The sequence below is a fragment of the Panthera leo genome, chromosome E3 (assembly GCF_018350215.1).
Source record: "Panthera leo isolate Ple1 chromosome E3, P.leo_Ple1_pat1.1, whole genome shotgun sequence".
NCBI lineage: Eukaryota > Metazoa > Chordata > Mammalia > Carnivora > Felidae > Panthera > Panthera leo.
In genome coordinates this window covers 10,000,684-10,025,169 of record NC_056694.1, presented here as the reverse complement: position 1 = coordinate 10,025,169, position 24,486 = coordinate 10,000,684, and the positions used below count along the sequence as shown (strand labels likewise).

The 24,486-nt window shown below is 58.8% G+C and overlaps 1 protein-coding gene across 2 annotated transcripts; it reads left to right on the top strand.

Annotated features, from left to right (window-relative positions):
- Positions 1 to 7,078: 7,078 nt before the first annotated feature.
- Positions 7,079 to 24,167, top strand: STX1A (syntaxin 1A). Of its 2 annotated transcripts, none has more exons than XR_006197912.1 (10): positions 7,079 to 7,141; positions 15,342 to 15,419; positions 15,792 to 15,891; positions 18,562 to 18,636; positions 19,358 to 19,431; positions 19,531 to 19,639; positions 19,741 to 19,814; positions 20,584 to 20,721; positions 22,350 to 22,525; positions 22,777 to 24,167. XR_006197912.1 is itself a non-coding variant. In XM_042922570.1 (10 exons), exons 1-10 carry the CDS (start codon positions 7,112 to 7,114, stop codon positions 22,852 to 22,854), a joined length of 867 nt encoding a protein of 288 aa, XP_042778504.1. In that variant the 5' UTR covers positions 7,079 to 7,111; the 3' UTR covers positions 22,855 to 24,167. The 2 variants fall into 2 exon arrangements, 1 of the variants encoding a protein (XP_042778504.1); XM_042922570.1 differs by having other exon boundaries at positions 22,415 to 22,525.
- The last annotated feature ends 319 nt before the right edge of the window (positions 24,168 to 24,486 follow it).

Sequence of the window (24,486 nt, the reverse complement as noted above, 5' to 3'; positions counted from 1 at the left end):
GAGCTGGAAAATGGTCGACGGTGGGCTGGGGTGCTGGAGGATGGAAATGGGAAGGAGACTGCCAGCTGGCCAGGGGGGCTGGGCTGTATGGTCAAAACAGCTGGTATCTAAAGGGCTGACAAGCCATGTCACCCAAACTGTGATCTTGTTTGGGCTTACCTCCCTGAGCCTCATCGTCCTCATCTGAAAAATGGAATAAATGGAGGACCTCTCTGATAGGGTCACAGTAAAGGTTGAATAAGGTACCTTGAACAATGGCCAATGCTTGCACCGTAATGGGCCAGGGCCAGGGCCAGATTTCCCAGGAAAAGAGAGAGAGTAAGTCTGCCATTAAGCGAAAGAAAAGCAACAAAGGGAGAACATCAACAACAAAACAACAACAACAACAACAACAACACGTTCCCTATGCTCCCTCCAGGTCAGCTGCCCCTTCCTGCTCTGCACCTGTCATGGGCTCTGCCCCAGGGACGGTTCTGCTTCTGAATTCTACACCAGCGGCCTCCTCATCCCCCTCCAGCCCCTGCACTTCCACATTATTGTCTTGTCACTTTCAAAGTGTCTCTCCCACCAGCCCGAGAGCTTCTGGAGGACAGGTGGTGACTGTCATCACCCCAACCTGGGCACACAGGTGCTCAAGGCGCGATGGTGGCAGTAAAGCAGCACCAGCCTTGCCCAGCAGGTGGCAGCAGTTCCCAATCACAGGGATCTGGTGGGCAAGGGGCCCAACCCCACCCTGCCCAGCCTGTGGGATGGAAACTCCAAACTGCCCCCAGGGGTTTGGGGAACCCCCAAATGCCCAGCCTTTCCCTCGGTGCTCCTTTATAGGAACACCGCTCATTCAAGCGTGCAAACACATATCACTCATTCCACAAACACACTTTTGGTGCCAGCCTCCAGGAGTCCACAAGAATGTGAACTGGTTCCTTCCCCTTATATGTCCCCATCTAATGAAGGAACAGACACCTGACACAGACCATAGCCACACACAGGGCAATAAGTGCTACGATCAGGATAAATACAGGTCTTTGGGGGACCACACAGGAGCCCAGCCCTCATTCCTGGGCAGTCAGGACAAATTCTTAGAGAAGGTGATATCTAGGAGGGAAAGAGTGAAAGTCAAGGGCCAGGTGCACGGGGAGGAGGAAGGAAAAAAGGAGGAGAGTGTCCCAGGCCTGGGGAACTAAGCCAAGTGCAAAGTTCTGAGAGGAGCGTGCCCAGTGGGCATCGTGACTTCATCAAGGGAAGGTGGCCTCCAACAGGTGACACAGGGGTGGACTACAAAGAAAATAGAAATCTATATCGGGGTATCAAGATTCTTCCCCCAAGGGCAATAGAGAAACTCACTGCCCTGAACAAGTAGGGTGCAGAATGCCACAGGGATGCTTCTTTGGCTAAAGTGGAAAAGGGCTTTACACGCGTTGGTCTGGACTGAATGCCCACCGATTATCCATCCACATTAAGGAATGGGGTGGGAGTGATGTGTTATGGGGACTGCCTGGTTCCCACGGGGAATAAGCCCTGCTCTCACTATCCCTGTCCTTGGCCCAGAATGCCTCTCCCCCATTCTCCACCTGACCACCTCCTACTCATCCTGTTAAGCCCCAATTCAAATGCCCCACGTCTGGGAAGTTGTCCCTGACCCCAGGGAGTTGGCTGCTCTGGGGACCCATGGCACCTTGTGCAGCAGTTTCTATTTTAGCCCCTGCCATGTTTCTGGCTCCCCTGTCTCTGCCCATCCCTCACCTGTCAGGGAACATTCCAGTTCCAAATTCAGCTCCTGTTTCTTATTCCACAGACACGCACAGACACACGGAGGCACACACTCCCTGGACTGTGTCCCACATCTCCACCCCAAGCCAGCCGACTCCTGCCTCCTTAGTCTCCAGCTGGTGTTCCACATGGACTCTTCATCGACTATCTGCATGTGTCCCCGGATGTTGGAGTGGGCACCTCAAATGCTTACACATGTCTGGTCTGAACCCCCACCCCACCCCGCCCCCTGGATCCGCTCCTCCTCCAGGAGCCAGTTCTGCTCTCATCTGCACGAGCTCAGTCATCAGCACCTGTTGCTTCTCGTTCATAATACCTCTCATGGTTTTAATGTTTTTTAAAAAATATTTTATTTTTTAAAGCAATCTCTACATCCAGCGTGGGGCTCGAACTCACAACCCCGAGATCAAGAGTCACATGCTCTACCGACTGAGCCAGCCAGGTGCCCCTGATTGTTTTAGTGTTTTACAAAAAATACATTCTTTTCATAATTGAAATAAAGTATAGTTACATGAAATAAGTCTCTTGAAGGGGCGCCTGGGTGGCTCAGTTGGTTGAGCGTCCGACTGTTAATTTCAGCTCAGGTCATGGGGTCGAGCCCCGAGTCTGACTCTGTGCTGTCATCACAAAGCCTGCTTGGGATTCTCTCTCTCCTTCTCTCTCTGCCCCTTCCTGCGCTCGCGTGCAAGCACCCTCTCTCTCTAAAAAAACAAACAAACAAACAAAACTTTAAAAACTTAAAAGAAATAACTCTCTTGGGGCCCCTGGGTGGCTCAGTCGGTTAAGTTTCTGACTTCAGCTCAGGTTATGATCTCACAATTTGTGGGTTCGAGCCCCACATTGGGCTCTCTGCTGTCAGTGCGGAGCTTGCTTCGGATCCTCTGTCTCCCTCTCTCTCTGCCCCTCCCCCACTTGCGCTCTCCTCCTCTCTCTCAAAAATAAATAAACATTAAAAAAAAAATAAGTCTCTTGAATGCCTTTGACTCCTCTCCAGGCCAACAGGCCCTGCTGTTGTTCAGACGGTCAAGGTCTCTCCTAGACACCACTTCCAGCCGTCTTCCATGCTCCTACAAGCTCTGCCCATGCGTCAAGAACGCTCTCAGCTTGGACTTCTCCCAGGAAATCCGGATCACGTGGGCAGTGGCCCATTTGTCCTCCTCGTGGGGGTGCCCAATGGGCAACTCAAAATTAACAGATCCAAACCCCAAATCCTGATTTAGCCCCGCCCCCAACCTACCCCTCCTCCATTTCTTTCCCCACCTTTACAAGAGGTCACACCAGGGGTGCCTGGGTGGCTCAGTCGGTTAAGCGTCTGACTTCAGCCCGGGTCACGATCTCACGGTCCGTGAGTTCGAGCCCCGCGTCGGGCTCTGGGCTGATGGCTCAGAGCCTGGAGCCTGCTTCCGATTCTGTGTCTCCCTCTCTCTCTGCCCCTCCCCGGTTCATGCTGTGTCTCTCTCTGTCTCAAAAATAAATAAACGTTAAAAAAATTAAAAAAAAATAAAATAAATTAAAAAAAAAGAGGTCACACCATCTTTCCAGGTGTTCGGGTCAAAAACCTTGACTCCAGTCATCCTGGATCCCTCTCTCTCTCTCCATAGGCTCTACCCTTAAAATATATGCAGAATAAGACCACTTGTCACCCCCGTCACCCGGATACCTTTGGCCCAGCCACCTACATGACTGCGATCACTTCCTAAATGACGTCCCTGCTTCCTCTCCAAACCCCTTCACAGTCTACAGGCACAGACTTAGGATGGTTCAGTTTATGATTTTTCGACTCTCCGATGGTGTGAAAGTGATATGCGTTCAGTGGAAACCATACTTCAGATTTCGAATTTGGATCTTTTCCCAGGCTGGCGATTTGAGGCGCGATCCTCTCTCGTGATGCTGGGTCCTGGCAGCCACGGCACCCCGCCAGCCACGCAATCAGGAGGGTGAACAACTTATGCACAGACAACCTTCCTGTGCCCAGACAGCTATTCTGCTTCTCACTGTCTGTACAGCATTCAGTAGATCCCCTGACACAGTCAACACTTTATTATAAAATAGGCTTCGCGTTAGATTTGCCCAACTGCCGGCTCGTGTAAGTGTTCTGAGCGCGTTTAAGGTCGGCCAGGCTAAGCTATGATGTTCGGTAGGTTAGGTATATTACATGCATTTTTCCACTTACGGTATTTTTGATTTACAACGGGTTTATTGTGACGTTACTACACTAAGTCGAAGAAGATGGGTATTTTCCACCCAGCAAACGGAGCAATTCTGTTAAAGCCAGAGACGGATCGTGGCTCTCCTCATGTCCCTTATCTGCTCCTGTGGCTCCCGTCCGGGTCAGAGTAAAAGCCACAGGAAGTGGTCACTTACAAGCCTCCTCCTCTTGACTTCTCTGACTTCTCCTCCTCTGAGATCTTCCTCCAGGCATCCACACCTCCTTACTATTTCTCTGACATGCTGGGCATGCTCCGTGCTCATGGTCATTACACTGGACCCTCTTCCCAGAATGCTCTTCCCCCAGAGACCTATATGGCTCACTCCCGCCCCTCCTTCAGACATTTTCTCAAATGCCACCTTCTCCGCAAGGCCGTCCTTGACCATCAAATTTAAAATTGGAAACCGAGAGTGCCTGGCCGGCTCAGTTGGCGGAGTGTGCAACTCTTGATCTCAGGGTTGTGAGTTTGAGCCCCACGTTGGGTATGGAGGTTACATAAAAATAAAATAAATAAAATAGGGGTCCCTGGGTGCCTCAGTCCATTAAGCGTTTGACCCTTGGTTTCGGCTCAGGTCATGGTCTCACGGTTTGTGGAACTGAGCCACGTGTCGGCCTCTGCACTGACAGCATGGAGCCTGCTTGGGATTCTCTCTTCCTCTCTCTCTGCCCCTGCCCTGCTCTCTCTCTCTCTCTCCCTCTCAAAATAAATAAACATTAAAAATAAAGAAATACATGGATCGATCGATAAAATTGGAAACTCACCTCAAACCCAGCACCCCCTCCCCCTACTTCCCTACTTTGTCTTCTCCGCGGTACATTATCGCCACCATGGATGTTACTGGCTTGTTTCTCATCTCTTTCCTTTCCTAGACAAGGACTGCCTGAGGGCAAGGATTTTGTCTGTTTTGTTTTCTGCCATGTCTCCAAGATCTAGCACAGTCAGTCCATAGTAGATGTTCAGTTAATTTTGATTAACGGAGTGAAAGTCAGACCCTTGATCGCCTCTCTCTTGTCGGCACAATAAAGTTCAACATTCAAGGCCTCCCTCACTGGCCTCACCTCTTACTCATGCACACCCTCTCACCTGAGAGCCAAAGCAGGCTCCTCGCGTTCTCCGAACACTCCCCAGCCTCACCCCAGTGTCTCTGGACACACTCCTTCTGTCCTGAATGCCTGCACCTCTCCCTGCAACAATCCTACTCCTCCAACACCCAGCTCCAATGTCACTGCCTCTGGGAAGCCACCCTGGGTCCCTCACATACTGAAACCATTGTCTGTCTCTCCCACTACATTAATTACATCTTAAGTGCAAAGCAGTGGCTGGAGCATGGCATCCTGGGTAATGTTTGATAAATGAATCAACGATTAAATGAGTGTAAGACTGATATCCGAAAGGCAGAGTTTAAGGTGAAGGGCACACATCCATTCTTTATTCATTTTTCATGCTGCCATTTGATTTTTTTTCAATGTTTATTTCTTTTTAAGAGAGAGAGAGACAGAGCGCAAGCAGGGGAGGGGAAGAGAGAGAGAGGGAGACACAGAATTTGAAGCAGGCTCCACGCTCTGAACTGTCCACACAGAGCTTGACGTGGAGCTCGAACTCACAAACCGTGAGATCGTGACCTGAGCCGAAGTCTGATGCTTAACCGACTGAGCCACCCAGGTGCCCCTTTCATGCTGCCGTTTAAAATGCACCTCAGTAAGTGATGCTTAGCGTGACACTGGGGCTCTCTGAGGACATAAGCTGTGTCTCCCCCTCCTGCCCTCTCTCCACAGGGCCAGACACTGGGCTCTGGGAGTGCACCCACGACCCAGTCCACCGGTTCACCCAGCACACAGGAGAGCACTCTGGACCAGGAGCCAGGTAGCGCCTTCGCTGCCCCTGGTTCCCTGTAACCCTGGGCAAGTGCCTGTAGCGGGTGAGTCCTGTTGAATGGGGGGGGGGCACCACCAATGCTTGCTCTGTGGGGCGCCCAAGGCTGAGGTCTGGACAACTGGGAAGGGTGTGGCCGCCTCTCATGCCAGGCTGCGTCTAAGCTAGTCTCGGGCCAGATTTCCAGGGAAGGAGAGATGGCTGGAACAGTGTCTGTAGCCTGTCTGCCAGCCAGCTAACCTGTGCCCACGGTCTGGGAGAAGCGCCAGGACCAGACACACAGGGCAGCAGGGGGCTGGCCCAGCTCCAGAGCAACACCTTGGCAGCCCTGGGGAAAGGAAGAGGGAGTGTTTGGCTTGAGGTCAAGAAGGTCTGGGCCAGGGCACAGAGGGGACAGCTGGAGGGAGGGTGTTATATGGCTGCTGTCTCAACAAGATGCTGGCAAGGACCAGAAAAGGAGCATCTGCTACTGACTAGCCCCCATCCACTACCCCTCTACATACAGCTAAGATCTTTCCATTAGTGTCAGAGTGAGCCGGGCTCCAGGCTTAAATGCCGCCCCCCCCCCCCCCCGCCTTGTATATAGGAAATAGAATCTCGGGGGGGGGGGGGGGGAGCAGGCTTTAACTTAGATTTCCTTTCCCCAAAGACAGAAGGGTTCCTGCGTCCTGCTGGGAGCGGAAACTAAAGGAAAAGAAGTGGTCACCCTGCATCAGACCAGTGAACTGAGAAATCCCAGGGAAAGAGGGGCCAGAGCCTGAGTCTGGATGAAGTGTTGGGGGAAAGTGGGAAGGGTAGGGGCTCAGAGGCTGGAACTCTGGAGGAGGCTTTTGGTGGAGGAGGTTTTCGGAGGGGAGTGCTAGAAGTTCCAAGGCCATAAAATCGAGGGGGTTCCAACCTCCAGCAAATCCCCAGGGAGGTGAGGAGCTCTGGGGGTAAAGATCCAGGGTCCAGAACGACGGCTGGGCTGCTGAGCGGCTGAGCGCCGAGAGGGTTGGGGTAGAGGAGGGAGCAGGGGTTCTGGAGCCCCATCCCAGGCAGGGATCACGCGGGGTGGGGAACACAGGCGCAAGAAGTCCCAGGGTTTCGACCCCACTGCGCTGGGCGTGAGCCGGCGGCTGGGCGGGGCCGGGCTGGGGGCTGGGCCGGGGTCCCGGGGGCCGGGGCGGGGCCGGGCTGGCGCTGCGCAGCCGCGGGGCGGCCGCCGCGCATGCGGGGCTCACACGGCTGCAGCCGGCGCCGCTGCCACTCCCGGGAGCATGAAGGACCGAACCCAGGAGCTCCGCACGGTGAGTCCGGCCCCAGCGCGTCGCCGCTCGCCGCCCGCGCCCGGCGCGCCGCCCGCTCCCCGCCCGGCCTCGGCGGCCACCCGGCGACAGCCCCTGCGTCCTCGACCCGGCGGGAAGGAGCGGTGCGGAGCCGAGGACCGCGACCCCCCTCCGGGTCCCGCCCCTCGGACCCACTCGGGGTCACGGGCTCGCGTGAGCTCGGCGCCGTGGGCCCGCGGGCTGGCGGCCGGAGCCCGGGATCCTGGATAAACTTTTCGGCGTCCCCTTGTTTTGAGGGGTCGGAGGGCTATTATCGGATACCGGTGGCGGGACAGAGGGCTGACCTCTCCCGTAGCCCGCGCGGAGCAGGTCCCGTCTCTGTCCCCACACTGTGCCTCATCACCGACCCTCCTGTCCCCCGCACTGGTAGAGACAGACGGCGGGACCGCAGCGGGAAGGGGCCGGGGGCGGTCCCCTGCTCAGAGCCCAGCTGCGGGGCGCTGCGGAAACCGGGCCGCCGGGTGGGGCTGGGCTCTTCGGGCGGGCGCTGTCCCGCGGGCCGCCCCCGTCACCTGTAGCTCCCATCACCTGTGGCTCCCCATCCCGGTCACGCTCGGGGTCTGCTGCCCGCCCAGGTCCCAGAGGGGTCAGATTCGCCCCCCATCCTCCGGTCCACCTTCCTAGCCCCCGAGCAACCCCGACCCTGGTGGTGTTTTCAGACCCTTCCCGGGTTCGTGGTCTGGTTCCAACCTGAACCTATCTATTTTTCCACCTGTGTCTCGGGGCCCCCGGGGTGTGGCTCCCGGGGCGGGGTTCGTGGGGAGTAAGAGGATCCGCAAAGGTTCTGACCAGAGCCCACCCTTTCCCAGCCCTGACCCAGAGCCCTGCCGCCTGTTTCTCATGCACCCCCCTCCCCAGCCTCGGGTGGCCGCTGACGTTTACCAGGGTATTCTCACCTTTGCCCTTAGAGGTGGCAAGCCTGGGGGCCCCGCGGGAGCATTGAAGGAAGTGAAGCCTGCCTGTGGGGAGGGGGACATGAGGACTCTAGACCAGGCTGACCCTTGTCTGATCCCCTAGTTGACCACCCTGCTGGCTGGCAGGTGCCCTTCCCGTACCACTCATCTGGGGGGGGGGGCACTAGCTCGGTGGCCCCTCAGAGCCCTCCCTCTGCTGCCCTACCTGGAGCCAGAGACATAGGTCCTCTCATAGGGAAAGTTTCAAGTGTGCTTTGGGCTTTTGATCTCATGGCCTGACCTCTCTGTCCAGAGGCTCCCCGCATTTGTGCCCCGTCTCCCCCATTATACCAGTCTTGTGTCCTGGGCAGCGCGGAGCTGCGACCTGTACCACCCTGCCTCTATCTCCCCCTGGCTCTGGCTACTGGCCCCACCCTCCCATCAGACCTTTTATTCCTGGCCAAGTGCCCGGCCCCTAGGGTAAACCCCACGAGGTTTCAAAGGAAGAAGATGGTCCCTCATGTCATATATGATGTCTAAACACTTCCCCCGCCAGCCCTTGCGGTTGCCCTCAAGCTTCCTGTGCTACGTTGAGTCAGAAAGAATGTTATCTTGGCGATGTATGTCCACGTGGTGCATTTGCTGATGTTTGGGTGCCTGGTGGGTCAGACGAGAGTATATGTGGGAACCAAGTGGTCAGGGAAACGCAGTCCTTTCCATGTGACAGGATCTGTGGCTCATCAGCCTTCATCCCCTCTGATAAAGGGGAAACTGAGGCACAAGAGAGCAATGGCAAGTCTGGTAGTGTGCAAAAGCGATGGTAGAAAGGGGCTTTGCCTAGTCCCGAAGATAGACTTAGGCCTGGCTGGGCGGGGAACCACCAGGAGAGCTAGGGTTGTAGGGAGGTTGAACCCAGGTGTTTGGCTCTGATGTGTGTCTTTGTGACCCCTCACCCCCACCCCCTACCCCCACATACACCTAAACACTAGCCAGCGTGGTCCCCTAGAGGGTGAGGCCTGGCTTCCCTGTGAATTGAGGGGGGCTTCCTCTCTAGACCCCACCCCTCAGGCAGTCAGAACCCATGGAGGTTTGCTGTATCCACTGCTGGGTGGCCCTGCCCATTGGGCGTCTCTTGCAACCTCCAGGAGCCCACACTGTGTGGGGTGGAACAGGTAGTCTGTGGGGGGCTATCGTTTCCCACAAGTCCCCCTCCGGGCCTCGAGTTCCCCGCTATATAGCGGAGATGAGACACCTAGAACCCAGTTTCTCAGGGCAAGGGGTAGTCACAGGTCTCCTGAGTCGCCTCCGTATTTCGGGGAGACCTTGAACCCCAGGAGCCAGAATTTTCAGATTAGAATCCCCAGGACCCAAGAGGCCGGTACTGGCTGGGCTGGACAGAGGTGGTGCTCGGGACAGTGACTTGCACCACCACCAACCCTCCCTCCCTTCTCCCCCCTCCTCCTTCCCCACCCAACGCCACCACATTTGGAAGGAAGGCAAAGGGAGCTTATTTATAAAAGTCACACTTGGGGAAGGAGCTGGCGCATTTCCTCAGCGCTCTGCAGGCCAGGCCCAGCCCTCCAGCCTCTCCCATCACTCATAAGGCTGATTCTCTAGTTGTGCAGACAGACCGAAGGGATCATTGGGGGCCCTCAGAGATCAAAAGGGCAACCCAAGGGCCTAAGAGGGGCAAAGACTAGCCCAGGGGCACACAGCCAGAGAGACTTGGGGCAAAGTGTCCCTGGGCAGCCGCATCTGGCACGCAGCTGCCTCCTTCCCCCAATTCAGAGGCCTCTCTGGTTTTCTTTCTGAGAACCAGAAGTTCTCAGACCTACCCCTCCCCGAGCCCAGGACGGTGTTTATCTTTGTCCCGAGTCGTGTGCGACACAGGAGGCCTGCTGCGGAAGCCAGAGGATGGAGAGGAGGGAGTGTTGGGGCAGCCAGACCCTGGGAGAAGAGAACTTGGGGTGGCCCAGAAAGAGGAGTTGGATTTAGATGGGGGGAGGGAAGGTGGTCCAAAAGGAGAGACCCGCATGAGTAAAGGCAGAGAGGTTGGAATGCCCAACCGAGAGTGGTAGGTGGTCTGACGCCTGCTCACTGGAGCAGCAGGGGCAGGCCCGGAAGGGAAAACCCCGTGGGCCCCTCTGTCCCCCAGCTTCCCTTTTCTCTCTCATTGCCGGGAAGAGACAGGGTGCCCTAGGCAACACCAGGCAGGTTCTTGCCTTAACCTCTCTGTGCCCATTTCACCCATACAGTGGAGCGAGTGGGATCCGCCTTGCAGAGTGGAAGAAATGGGGATGTAAGAGTAGGCCTCCTTCCCTCCTCTGACCTCCTTGGGGTGCAGCGAATTTGGGCACATTTTCATCTGGGGTGCAGCCGGAATGACCTCCAGGGACTGTCTAGTCCAACCTCCCCTTTCACAGATTGGAAAGCTGAGGTCTGGAAGGGGCCAGGGTGTTATCTAAGGTCACACCATGTGTTGGAGGGTGCCAGGCAGAGGCCAGCTCATCTCCTGGGGCTGAGGCTGCCTCCTGGAGCTGCCCTGGGGGCCTGCTAAGGGGCAGGGATCTGGTGAAGGGCACACACAGGATGCAGAGAGGGGGAAGGGATCAGATGCGGGGAGCCCTTCTTTACTGGGGATGCAGCTTGGCCTCGCATACCCCTGACTCAGCTCTGGGTCTGTCCGCTCTGGTGGTATTGACTTTGATTCGTCATTAAAAAGGGGGGGGGGGGGATATAGTCCTCGAGGCAGACAACAGCAACTCCTGCTCAGGAGGAATGAATCAGCCCTGCTGGCTGGCCTCCCACTCTCCATCCCTGGGGACAGGCCTGGAGGCTGCCTGGCCTCCGAGGCTCTTGGAAGAATCACTTTTGTTTCCAGGAAGGTATCCTGGAATTCTGGAACCTCTGCCAGGAGAGACCACCAGGGCTGTCTGACCTCCACTAGAAGGTTGGGGGCTTCTGCCAAGTGCGGCTTTCATTCCTGATTGCTTGGGCCAGAGCCTATGGAGAGGAGTAAGACCAGACCAGTGGTTCTCAACCCCTGGGGTGGGGGGAGCTTTTTAAAAACAGCCTCCCCAGCCCCACCCCCTGAAAGTCCAATTCAATCTCTCTAGGATAGAGTCCTGGAAGCTGGTGGGGGTTTTTTAAGCCCCCAAGGAATTATGGTCCTGGAACAGGGTTGAGAACCGTGGAGGGATGAACAAAAAAAATCATGACAAGTAAAATATTGGTTGGATGTGAGAAGAAAAGGAAGAATGTGAATGTACCCCGGTTTCTGATATGAGGGTCCTCGGGAATGGAGGCTCAGGAGAAAGAGGTGGAACCTCGTTTGGGCCAGATGGCAGGTAGGGTACATCACAGGATGCCTGGGTGGGTTTTTTCTAAAGATGTTTGCAGCTTCCAGCTTGTGACCACTCCAGGCTCTAACTGCCGCCTCCAACTGCCACTGGGGACCCTCAAGTCTCCGGTCTAGTCCAGCCCTCTTTCTGGAGCCGTGACTGTCACTCGCAGAAGGCTGGCAGATTTCTAAGGGAGCTGGGGCCCTCATGATTTAAAACTATCTGGGTGGCCCCTGTGTGCCTGTAGGTGATGTCTGCCCTGACCATCCCCGGACACTAGGAGATAGCACACCAGCCTACTTCCTACTTCCTTTTGGGTCAGGAGCGTGTCTGGGTTTGGGGCTTGTCATTTACTCAGTGTCCCATGAGACCTGACCTCAGTCTCAGTTAACCTGGAGGATGTCTCTAGAAAGGTGCCACAGGGCATCAGCCTAGATGTGGATGAGGTTGCGGGGGGGCAGCAAAATCATGAGCCGTCAGATTCTCACAGAGTAGAATAAGGATCTGAACAAATGAAGAAATGAAACAGAAAAAAAAGTCCTTCACTTGAGCCTAAAATCCAACCAAGTAGACAGTGGTAGGGAAGGGCTTGGGGTTTTCCTGGGCAGGAAGTGCTATATGATCACTGATACAATCATATATCATATATCGTACTGATTTCTGGTTGCATTAACAGAGGTAGACCACATAAAAAGAGGGAGGGGATGGGTCAGCTCTTTGGTACCATTCAGACCACAATCAGCAGCAAATTCAGTCTGTATCATGTACTGCAGGAGAAGATAGAGGCTGAACCAAGTAAGTCTGGGGCAAGGACTGCAACTTCGGGCCCTAGGAAGGATCTGAGGGGAAGGGAATAGCCAACATGAGTAGAAAAACCCAGAGAAGATGCTGATGCTGTCTTTAGATCTCTGGCAAGTCCAGCCCAAGGAGAGGGCACCAACAGGTTCTTTATGGCCTAGGGCCAAACTGTACAGGAAAGGGACAATTGGAGCAGTCCAAGATGGGCAGAGCTGCCCAGGAAAGGTAGTAAGCTCACCATCACAGGAGGTGTGCAAGCTGAGTCTGGAAGCCGAGGCCAAGGTGATTTTTCAGGTCCCTCAGGGCCTGAGAGTCTGTGGTTGTGGTTCCAGTAGAGAAGGGAATAGTGCAGGGGGAAGCAGAGGAACAAGATAGTGACCCTGGGGAGCTGGGGAAGGCTTCTGGAAGGAGGCAGCATCCAAGGATGAGGGGAATGAATGGCAGCTTCATGGAATCGGCATTCCAGGCAGAGGGCATTGCATGGGGAAAGGGAAGACAGTTGGGTGGGTCATCGAAGCAGGGAAATGGTTATAGGTGGGGCGTGCTGGGTCCAATTTTAGGCTGCAGCAGTGAGGTGATGAAGGGTGGTGGGCGAAAAGTCCCGAGAGGAAGAAGTGCTGAGACTTGGTAGGGAAGGGGTCCCCATGGAGAATCCCCTCAGGGTTTTGCTTGGAGCCACCACTGGTGTGACCAAGGCTGTGAAGTCAGGCCCTAAACCCTCCAACCAGCTTTGGGGCTAATCTGAACGCCACCTTCAGGACAGACCCCAACCTGGGGGCCCCCACCAGGCCCTGGCCCCAGGTATCCCCTTCCTCAGCTCTGCCCTCATTGACACAGGGCCTGGAGGAGAGCGTGGGCATCTTTCCTGCCAACCCTGTGCTGGAGAAACTTCTTCAGTCTTCTGGGGAGGCTGTGGAGGGAGCAGGTCAAAGCTCCTGGATGCATGGAGAAGATACATCCTCATTTTACAGATGGGCAAGCTGAGGCCCGGGGAGAGCCATCAGCCCAGATCCCAGGGGTCTCTGGCAGCGACTCTCATCCTTGGAAACTCTGATGCCCTTGTCTTTGGCCCCCGCCAGTCATTACTCTTTCTGGGAGGGGAGCTGGAAAATTCTCCTCAGTCCTTTCCTGTCCACCCTTGTCCCTCTCTAGACACCAAAAAGACAGGGCAGGGTGCTGAATGGCAGGCACTCCTAGGGCCACCTCCCAAGCTGGCAGCCTGCCCTGAAGGGGGACCTGGGCTCCTCCAGACTGCACTCTGCCTCAGTTTCCCTAGGGAGTGCTCTTTCAGCTTAGCTCCCGGGCCTGGCAAGGCCCAAAAGTGTAGAAATGGCTCCTAGATTTTCTTTGTCTATAGGTGGGCTCGGTTGGGGGGAGGGGGCCACCTGGTAGCAGCCACAGACACTTGTGGGAGCGAGGATTTATTTTAGCTGCTGGGGGAGGAGGTGTGATCTCTTGATGAGAGGGGCCTGTCAGAGACGCCTCCAGGAAGCTCCCAACCAACCCCGTCTCCTGGTTGGTCCCACTCCGGTGGGGCAGTAGGACCCCGAGAGCCCCAGGGGCACAGCCCTTTACAGAACATGCTGTGCTTTCCCACCCTTTCTCTGCCCTCTGTCCCTGCGGCCAGGCATCGCTGTCCCCACTGCAGACAGGAGCAGACAGACCCAGAGGGCACGTCCCTCAGTCAGCCCCTGCTGGGTGCAGAACCTGGGTCCCTCCCCAGCAGGCTAGCTGGGCCCAGCCCTCTGGATCCCTCAGCTTCACCGACCCTCGACCTCCCTCACTGCCCCTATCCTTGGCTCTGACCCTGACGTAAGAGAGATTGAGGTGAACGCCAGTGCTGAGCCAGCTCATGCCTGCCCTGTGGGGTGCTAAGATATGAGATGTGACCAAGCCTGAGATCCCCAGTCCAGGGCGAGGCCGGTCCTGCCCTGGGTATCCTGGCTTTGGCTGTGGAGACGGACTTGCCCTTGCCAACAGAGTGGGCTGCCCCTGGCGACTGCAGGTGCCTAAGGCGGACAGTAATGAGCACGGCCAGTGCACTGGGAAGTCAGAGGTGTAATTACCCCGCCCCCCCCCCAGGGTGGGGGGCTTTTATACGGCTGCTCTCAGGGTGGTGGGGTGTGGCTGCACCTGTAGCTGGGGCCTAGGGCAGGCCCTGAGCCAAGTGACATGACTGGTCTTGCCAGGCCCACCTCTGAGCCTGGAGGGAAAGAGGATGGAGGTCTGATGTCAAGAATGACAAGAAGAGGGGCGCCTGGGTGGCTCAGTCGGTTAAGTGTCTAACTTCAGCTCAGGTCACGATCTCACAGTTCATGGGTTCGAGCTCCGTGCCAGTCTCTCTGCTATCAGTGTGGAGCCCACTTTGGACCCTCTATCTCCCTTTCTCTCTGTCCCTCCTCCGCTGGCACTCTCCCTCTCTCTCAAAAATAAATAAACATTAAAAAAAAAAATTTTTTTTAATTAAAAGGAAAAACAGAATGACAAGGAGAGAACAGAGTTCACAGAGCCCCGTGCAGGCAGTGTCTCTCAGGCCTGCCTGAGGGGCTGTGGGACGGCCTCTTTCTGAGTCATCCTACCTTTTTAGAGGCAGGTGTTGTTGGCACATGGGCCTCCCCTTCCTGGGTGCCCCTAAGAAAGGGAACTTGGGAACTTTGGGCCCCATCTTAATTAAAACCTTCAGGCCCAGAAAGGAGAGAAGAACGGCTTCCAGGCAGCCTGTCTCAGGCCAGGTCTGTGAGTTGGGGCCACTGGCCAGGGGACCCAGCCTTCCCAGCTGTCCCCTAGGGTGAGGGGCATACTGGGAGGACCCCAGTCCTGCGGGGAAGGGGCAGGCAGCTGGGTAAAGGAAGGAATCCCTGGCCTAGAGGTGGAGACCCGGTGCGGTCACCAGTTCGACAGGCCAGGCCTCTCTCCTTATGCTGGGTCCCCCGGGGTCCTCCAGGTCTCACTGTGGCCGGGAGCCGAGGGCACAGCCGGACCTCGTCCCTGCCAAGGTGACGGAGGGCAGCGGTCAGGGCCCTGGAACTGAGCTGCTGAGTATAGATGCGGGGCAGTTTGCGGCCCCAGGTCCAGCGGGCCCCAGTGGGCCCACCACAGGTCCGCTCATGTGTCCACACCCCTGCACAGGCCAAGGACAGCGATGATGATGACGATGTCACTGTCACCGTGGACCGAGATGGCTTCATGGATGAGTTCTTTGAACAGGTGGGAGCCGGCACACCCCACCTCCTTGGGCAGACCTCCAAGGCAGAGCTCGGGGCGGGGCGGGGGGCCCACATCCGTCCTCTGAGCCAGGCCCAGGGCCCTTACACCAAATAACAGACCCATTCTGAGGGAGAATAGACTGAAGCTCAGAGGGGAGCAGAGTTTAGGATTGGACTCGCCCACTCCTCCCCATCCCGTTCTAGAAGGATAGTTGGAGCCCCTGCCCCCATTGCCCCCCTCCCCCCTGCCCCGCCTCCCGAAGCCTGGTCCAGCCTCTCCCTGAACCTGACTGCCAGCCCCAGTCTGGGCCAGCCCCGGGCCCACGAGCCCCCTCCCTGGATCTCCCCCTGCCCGCCTGGCCTTGGTGCGCAGGTGGAGGAGATCCGTGGCTTCATTGACAAGATCTCGGAGAACGTGGAGGAGGTGAAGCGGAAGCACAGTGCCATCCTGGCCTCCCCCAACCCTGACGAGAGTGAGTGTGGAGGACTGAGGGGCGGGTTTGGGGCCTCCAGGAAGGCGCTGCTGCCCGGGAGGGGCTCCCGGAACCCCAGCACCCTCACCGTTGGTCGGCAGAGGGGTACCTTGGCGTGGCCGGGACGGGGAGGGCCCCTGTGGAAAGCTTCGGGAAACACAGTTGGCCCAGGCGTGGGGCGGGGTTCAGCGCCCGGGTCCCACGCGGACTTGTGCGGAGTGGGGCGGCCATCCTGGGGCCTGGGTGGCATCGGGCGCCAGCCCCACCCTCTCCAGGTAAGCTGGGTAGGCGGGTGCTGCCCGGCTCCAAAGGAAGCCTCCCCGCCCAGCCCCTCCCCTTCCCGAGCCTCCTGGGGGAGCAGATGGCAGTGCCGAGGCTCAGCGCCGTGGGAGGGCAAGCCGGCCGAGCGGGAGGAGCTTCCGGAAAGAGCTGGCAGCCACTGGTACCCCGGGGCTGGGCATTATCAGGATTCCAGGAAGTCACCTTTCTCCCTCTGCACAAGGAGCCTCTGTGTGTCTGCATTCCGCTCTGTCCCCAGACAGGTCCTCCTGACCCTGCCGTCACAGTTGCCGGGGAGGTGCTGATCGCTGCGCTGCCCTGTGTGGGGCTGGCGGCATGCGGGCCCCAGATTCCTTCCCCTCGGCCCCAGGGAGTCCGCGACAGGGCTGGGGTCCCGGCCCGCGACCTGGACGGTTGACTGTGCATATATGCACACAGCTTCTGTCTGCTCATCTCCTCCCTCACCTCTCCAGCCCTTTTGGGAGGCACCAGCCCACGGGGCCCCAAGAATGCAAAGGGGAGGCTCCCATCCCTGGGTGGGCCAGGCGAAGTGCTCAGGGCTGGGTTTCTGTGTCCTCGACAGCAGTGCGTCTCCATCCATAGGCCCTCAGCCCTGGTTCCACTGGTGTCCTCAAGCGCCCAGAAGACCTCTCTCCACAGCCCCCAAAGAGTGCTTGAACGTGAGACCAGTGCCAGGCCCTTGGGAAGCAAAATGAGTCCGCTGGGAGCCAGGAGACTGTGCTGGGAATGGGTGGGAAGGAGAGAGGGGTCACCCGGGGCAGGGCACACATTCGGTGTGGCCGTCATGCACTGGCCCTCTCCCCAGCGGTTTGTCTGGGAAGGCAGCTGTGACATGGTGGGTTTCAGTGCGCATGTGTGTGAGTCCGCGTGTGCCCCCGTGTGGGCCCCTCCTGATGAGAGAGGGGGCTGCCTGTGAGAACAGAGTACTTGCAAGAGCTGGGGCATTGGCCTGTCACCCGCTGGAAGACGGGGAGAGTGTGGGGCAACGGAGATGCCAGTCCGTTTCTCTTGGCTCCCCTGTGCCACCTTCCACACGAGGTCTCCCCGAGTCCCACAGTCGGTAGCGACCCGCTAGGATTGGCCCCGTGAGCTGAGCAGTCAGGACCAGCCAGCGGTCACTGATGTGGGCTCACGGGCCATTCCTCATGGGGAGGGGACTCCTTCTAGGGCAGAGGGCGCCGTTAACAAGGAGTGACTGGGAAAGATGGCAGTGGGGGGGGGGGGGGGCTCGCCCAGGCCGAGGCTTGCTCGGTCTCCCCTGGGCGCGGCCATCCGGGCCGGGCTATTTTGGGTCTGAGCAAAAGCGGCTGAGACGTCAGAGCAGCTGGTAACTAAGTTCCCTTTGTTTGAACGAACGAGGCGCCCTCCTCCGCTCCTCGAAGCCCCCCACCTCATGATCCACTTGGTAGGCACCCCCCCATCAACCGCTCTAAGCCCCTCCCAACCCCTTACAGGAGAGGCCCCGGCCCCAGAGGAAAACAGACGGTGGATAAGAAAGGCTCAGTCCTGGTTTCTCCAGGAAGTAGAGCCCTGGGGTCGCCCTGAGGCTGGGGCGCTGTCCGGAGCCGTTGCTGCATCACCCCACGGGAGAGCAGCCCCCTGGCCCCCCTCGGCCGGCCAGGCCCTCGCTGGGGGTTGAGCAAGCTGAGTACCCCCATGGCCTCTCCCAGCTTTAGAGAGGTGGTCCCGAGAAACACTAGGTCACGGCCTTCCCCCAACTTCCCCTCTTAGGCCCAGCCACCTGCTGCTTCACGGCCAACTGTGGGCCGAGGCCCACCTCTTTGAGGCGCTTCTCCGCCAGCTCCCATCCAGGCCAGGTGCCTCACGCCCCCGCCTACCCGCCGGGCTCAGCACCTGGGAAGGGGGGCTCTAGCAGAACAAGGTCTACCCCACCCAAGGTGCTTGCTTCGGCCTCTCCGGCCCCTGGCTCTGTCACCCCCTTGGCTGGATGCTCCCCCCCTGCGCCAGAGCTACCAGGTAGCGCTAGGTGAGCCCGCTCCCCCCACCTTCGACTCAGGCAGGCATCAAGTAAATGTCCCCCGGCGCCAACTCCAGCATTGCCAGCTGCTCCACAATTATTTCTGCCTTAAATTTAGACCCATCTGTTATCTGCAGGGGGTGGGAGAGCCAGCAAAGGAGGAAGGGAGGCTCCTCGGAAGGCAGCACAGAGGGAGCTAGGCGATAGCTGGTGTGGCCCCCGCCCAGGATCGGAGGGGCAGGCCGAGCCTTAGCCGGGGGGAAGGGGGAAGACCCAGGACCCAGGCTCTGCCCAGAGCCCCCCGCTGGGCCCCCTGGGCCAGAGGCTGCGCCTGAACGGCGGGCGGCAGGGGAACCCCGGGTGTCTACCCTGTACCCCTTCTGCCTCCCCAGAGACGAAGGAGGAACTGGAGGAGCTCATGTCTGACATCAAGAAGACAGCGAACAAAGTTCGCTCCAAGTTAAAGAGTGAGTCTGGGCTCCAGGCCTTGCCTGGGAGGTGGAGGGGCCCTCTGGACCCGCTTCCTGTGTGTAGCCGTGGGGGTTCACTAACTCTGAAGGGTACATTGGGCCTTGCTTTCCTTTATGAGGGTGCCATCATGCGCCCATTCCCTCAACTGCTGCCTGGCAAGGCTTGTTTGTGCCAGGCTCTGGGCTGGGCCTGAGGACGCAGGGGCCCGAGGCTTCACTGAGGGAGTGCTCCCCTCTGAGCATTGTCCCCCACTGCAGCTAAAGAGGGTTCAGGGAGTGGCCAGCGTCACAGATGTGCCCACCCCACAAATGCACAGGACCGGGGGCCGTGTGCTCTGCAGGTTGTGGCCACCAGGCCCTCCCCACTCTGGGCATGGCCCCTTGCTGGGCGCACAGGAGGCAGGGTGGGCCTGAGCCACCAGGCCTAGCGCACAGTGGGCATTCACACCCATAGCGTGGCGTGCACTTGAGGCCTCACAGATGGGCCGCATGTATGCACACGCCGAAGCGTGCGTCATGCGAATGGGCCCTTGTTGCCCCCCACCCCCATCAGTCCCGCGCTCCCTCCTCCTCTGCGTCCCATGTGACCCCACTTACAGACCACAGGAGATCCTCTCTAGGGGAGGAGGTCCTGAGCCAGATCCTGGGCATGTGGGTCAGGGGGATGGGCAGTGGCAAGGGAGACAGGCTATGGCTCGGCAGCCATTCGTTCCCCCAGGCATTGAGCAGAGCATCGAGCAGGAGGAAGGCCTCAACCGCTCATCCGCAGACCTGAGGATCCGAAAGACACAGGTGCCGCAGGCAGGCCTCAGGGTGGGCAGGCGGGCGCTTGAGGCTCTGGTGTTCGGTGGGGCCGGGCCTGACACCTGCACCCCCACCTCGGATCCCCAGCACTCCACGCTGTCCCGCAAGTTCGTGGAGGTCATGTCCGAGTACAACGCCACGCAGTCCGACTACCGCGAGCGCTGCAAGGGCCGCATCCAGAGGCAGCTGGAGATCAGTGAGCTGGCGGGGCGGGGCCGGGGCTTGGGGGCGGGGCCGGGGCCAGGGCCGCCGCCGATCTGCGGGGTGTGCCGGACTCGGTGTGACCCCTCCTCGCAGCCGGCCGGACCACGACCAGTGAGGAGCTGGAGGACATGCTGGAGAGCGGAAACCCGGCCATCTTTGCCTCCGGGGTGAGTGTGCACCACACCCCTCCCACCGGGCCCCCAGGTGTGCTGGGACAGGGCAGTATTTGGACACAGCCACCTTTTAGGCCTCGGAGAAGGCGGAGTCCCAGAGAGGAAAAGGGACCAGGCTGAGGCCACATGAACGTTAGTGGCGGAGGTAGAATTAAGACCCATGTCTCCCGGGTCCTCCCAGTTAGGTCCACTTCCTTGCTTCTCCTGTCCATTTGCCAGCCAGGGGTGCCTTCCACTATCCTCTGGGCCTTTTTCCTTTCCTGGGGAACACGGTGCCCTTGGCCGTCTCTCCATTCAGGTGAAGCTTGAGCAGGGGGGCTTTCTGAAGGAGGTGGCCCACAGGGGGTGGAAGGCGGCTTGGGGACGTGGGTTCCAGGAGGAGAGAAGGGAGAGGCAGTTGCCCTCTCTGGGAGGCAGAACAGAAGGAGAGGGGAAGAGAGAAAAGCAGTTCAAGGCCTGGGTCCTTGGGACAGTCAACTTGGGCCGTACAAGACTGGTGACAAGAACTACCACTTAGTTACCGTGTGGCAGGCACAGGCGGGGAGTGTTATTAGCCCCGTATTGAGGAGGAGAAATCCATCTCAGAGAAGTCAGGTAACGGCTAGTAAGAACCAAGCAGGAAGTGGGAGGATGCTGTGGCTGAGGAGGGAGCCACTGCCCATCCCAGCTGCCTTTGCCCTTGGCCTGCTGTCCTGGCCCCGGTCCCCATCCCTGCCCCCTTCAGCAGGCCCCTGGGTCCCAGCGCACTGCTCCCACCCCCTAGATCATCATGGACTCCAGCATCTCAAAGCAGGCTCTGAGCGAGATCGAGACGCGGCACAGTGAGATCATCAAGCTGGAGAACAGCATCCGTGAGCTGCACGACATGTTCATGGACATGGCCATGCTTGTGGAGAGCCAGGTGAGTACCAAGGGCCCCACTGCCCTCCGCCCCCCAGCCCACAGCAGCACCCAGGGCCGCACTAACCCCGACCCTTTCTGCCTGACACGCTGCCCTGCCCGGGAGGGACCGAGTCTCCAGGTAACTAACCGCCTGCTGTTGAAACTGCCTCCAGGGCCGTGCCCACCTAAAGGACCCTGTCCTCTGCATGGCTGTGCTACCGGGACCCAGTGCTGCATGGCTCTGCTTGGCCCTCCAGGACCCCAGGCCCTGCATGGCCCTCTACCCAGCCTTATCCCATCTTATTCGTCAGCTGTTTGTCACATGGGCACAGCGGACGGCCGCTTTTCAAGGAACTGGAAGTATAGCAGTGACCAGGACAGCTGAGGGCCTGCTTCCCGGAGCTGATGTCTGTTGGGTGAAAGGGCAGCATAAGCATATGACAGATGGAATGTTCTCCAGTTGTGCCAGGTGCTCAGATGTTAGGAGGCAGTGTGAATGAGCGGTGATTCTCCAACTTGAAAGTGCCCGAGAATCACTTGGAGGGCTTGTAAGTTTCCTGGTTCCCGTTCCCAGAGATTGGTAGGTCAAGGTGGGAGCCTGTAAGTTTGCTTTTTTTTTTCAAGTTAATTTTGAGAGGGAGAGAGAGAATCCCGAGCAGGCTCCATGCTGTCGGCACAGAGCCCGACACGGGGCTCGATCTCACTGGGAGATCGTGACCTGAGCCGAAATCAAGGGTCGGCCGCTCTAACGACTGAGCCACCCAGGCGCCCCGGAATTTGCATTTCTAACAGTTTCAAGGGCGATGCCGATGCCGCCAGTCTGAGGGCCACGCCTGGAGTAACGGTAATAGAGTCCCTGAGGTGGCCACTTTGGACGGGGTGGTCGGGGAAGACTTCTCTGTGGAGGTGGCATTTGAGCTCTGAAGACTTCCCGGGGTCACAGTGAAGAGGTGGCCCAGGCAGAGGGACCAGCGGCAGAACTGTCCTGAGACTGGCAAGAGCCGGGCTCTCGGAGGAGGAGGCCGTGCAGTTGGAGCTCAGGGGCGGCGGGGAGGAGGCAGAAGGTGGTGCTGGATGCCTGGATTCTCTTCTAGATGGAGGGTCTTCAGTGTGGGCATAGTGTGGGCAGAGTTGGGAAGCAGGGAGGCCACGAGGAGGCTGCTGCCACCGGTGGCTGAGAGACCGTAGCTGTATGGACGCCAGTGGGAGCAGCGGACTCGGAGAGAGCAGTCGTGTGTCACAAAGCTGCTGCCGGGGGGGGGTCTCAGGCAGCGCTGTGGTCTCCAGGGGGCTGCGTGGGACCGGATTACGGGGCCCAGAAGGGCTATGGGAGGGGGCGGGGGTCTTGAATGTTGAAGACTGAAGACAGAGCTGGATAGAACCACTGTGCCTGCGGAGGACGGAGTGGGACACTGTCCAGACCGCCTGCTCCCGCCCCGGCCTCCCTCCGCCGCGTTCCAGGCCCCAGCTCCGCGCCCTCTGCATGGCCCCCACACCCTTGGCTGAGACCGCATGGCCGGTTCCCTCCCCCAGGATGACTGCTCTGCAGGGAGAGGAGGGAGCTGCCCCGGGGTGCCTGGCCCGAGGGGCACAGGTAAGAGGCTGTACCCCATCCTCACACCCCCACTTTCCTTTCTCCGACTTCAGGGTGCCGCCCCAAAGTCCTGCCCTGAGGGGGGCCCTGCTGGAGCTTGAGCGCCCTGGCCCTGCAGGGGGAGATGATTGACAGGATTGAGTACAATGTGGAACATTCGGTGGACTACGTGGAGAGAGCGGTGTCTGACACCAAGAAGGCCGTCAAGTACCAGAGCAAAGCACGCCGGGTCAGTAGCCTCCCCGCCCCCTCCCGTGAGGGCCCCGGGACCACCATAGGTCCCTCCCCACTCTGCCTTGACCGCTTGCCCCCAACTCGGAGCTGAGCAGAGCCCCCACCCTGAGGCCTTCAGCTCTTGGTGTCACCGCCTCTGGGCTGCACCTTCCCCAGCCCTCGTCGCCACCCCCCTCAGAGCTCTGACCCAAGCCCTTGGCCTCCCTCCTTCGTCTGAGGCTGCTCCTTTGTGCCTCTCCGGTGCAGAAGAAGATCATGATCATCATCTGCTGCGTGGTCCTGGGCATCGTCATCGCCTCCACCTTCGGAGGCATCTTCGGATAGAAACCACCCCACCCGCCACCCTGCTCGGGACGGTCTGCCCTCAGGAGGCCCCTTGGCTGCTGCTGCCTTCTGGCTTGGAGCCCCTTCCTCCCCGCCCCGTACTGCTCCTTTCTCTGCCGCAGGGCTCTCCGTCCCCACCCCGCCCCGAGCCGTCGTGTGCATGATCTCTGTGACCGTGTGTGTGTCTGTACGGGGAGCCAGTGGGGAGCCGGGCTGGGAAACAGCCAGTGGGGTGGGGCAGGTCAGCAAGGCACAGACTCAGGCCCTGGCCCAGGCCGCCTCACCCTTCCCAGGTAGCGCCACCCAGGGTAGCCATATCCCCACCCCACCCCCTTCCCCTGCCTTCACGAATTCCACTCCAGCCTGGGGTCTGCCCTCTCCTGGGACCGAGGCTCGCTCTGGACCCCAACCTTGCCTCCTCCTGACTGGCCCATCTGCCCTGACCTCTGTCCTCTCCAGCTGTCCCCCTAAGCCGAGCCCCCTGAGGGGTGGGGACCAGCTGGCCACATGGTGCTGCTTTTCAGGTTAGGGGAGGGGTGGCCCTGAGAGACAGCCCAGCTCTAAGCCTCTAACAGCTGATCACTGCCAGGGAGGCTCAGGGTGCTGTGGTCAGGTGGCTTCTGGCTGTGTCGAGACCAGGCTCCCTCCCCTGCCTAGGGGCAGAGTCCAGCAGGTCTCGGCTGCCTCATCCTCCCTTCCCGCAATCCTGCAACCCCAGGGGCAACCCCTTTGGGCTGTGCCTGACCCCAGGTAACATTCCACAAGAGACTGTCCGGTGCCTGGTTTCCAGCCACCCTTCCAGCCAGGGAGGCAGATCGGGCCCGTCAGTTCTCTGCCATAAGCTGAAGCCTGCACCCTGGGCCAGCCACTCTCCCCGGCAGGCCTCAGTCAGGTCCTCAAGCCATTGTGTTGCATGTTTGGGACCGTGGTTCCTGCTCTCTCGTGCTCTGGGAAGTCAGGTGTCCCTCCAGGCCTGCAATCGCGTCCTGCCCTTGCTGTTCCCCGGTGATGTGCCACGTGGGTGTCTGGTGTCTAGGATGCAGTATTCAGCAGCCAGCCAGGGAGGAGTACCTCCCTCCTCCCCATCTCGGGGCTTCTCAAGTCAGAAACGTGCCCCCACCCAAGCCCCCCTCTTCCTCGTTGACAGGCAGGGAGTGTGCATGCGAGTGCATGCAGTAGGGGATGGGGCCGCATCCGTGCCCCGCCTTCCCTCAGCTCTGCTCCTGCCCAGTGACTGTGACCACTGTCCGTGCTGCCTTCTTTAACAGCAACTTCCCTTCCTCCACCCCTTCACCAAAGGTCTTGGTACAACCAGCTGCCCCTTTTGTGAAATTTTTATGTAGAATAAACATTTGTATCTGTACCGTGTCTCTGCCCTAGGTTTCTTACTGTCATGAGGTCACAGCCTTAGAACTTGGGGGTAAATGTGCCCAGCACTAACCGGAAGAAGGGGTTCAGAGGCAGAGGATCCCGCCTCCCACCTCGGCCTTCAACCTCCAGATCCTCTGGCCCCTCCACCCCAGCCTGAACGTTTCTACTCCTGCTTAAAGCCTGATGCCCCGCCCCTTCTGTGCTGAGGGCTCAGATCTACCCTTCCTTCCACTTTCCCAGTAGCCACAAGTGAGCCCTGGA

What these genes read in the sequence shown, in the direction of transcription:
- STX1A (XM_042922570.1), top strand. Translation starts at nt 7,112, where the DNA reads ATGAAGGACCGAACCCAGGAGCTCCGCACG. An exon ending in GAACCCAGGAGCTCCGCACG is followed by an intron (nt 7,142 to 15,341) that starts GTGAGTCCGGCC and finishes ACCCCTGCACAG; the next exon opens with GCCAAGGACAGCGATGATGA. An exon ending in AGTTCGCTCCAAGTTAAAGA is followed by an intron (nt 18,637 to 19,357) that starts GTGAGTCTGGGC and finishes TCGTTCCCCCAG; the next exon opens with GCATTGAGCAGAGCATCGAG.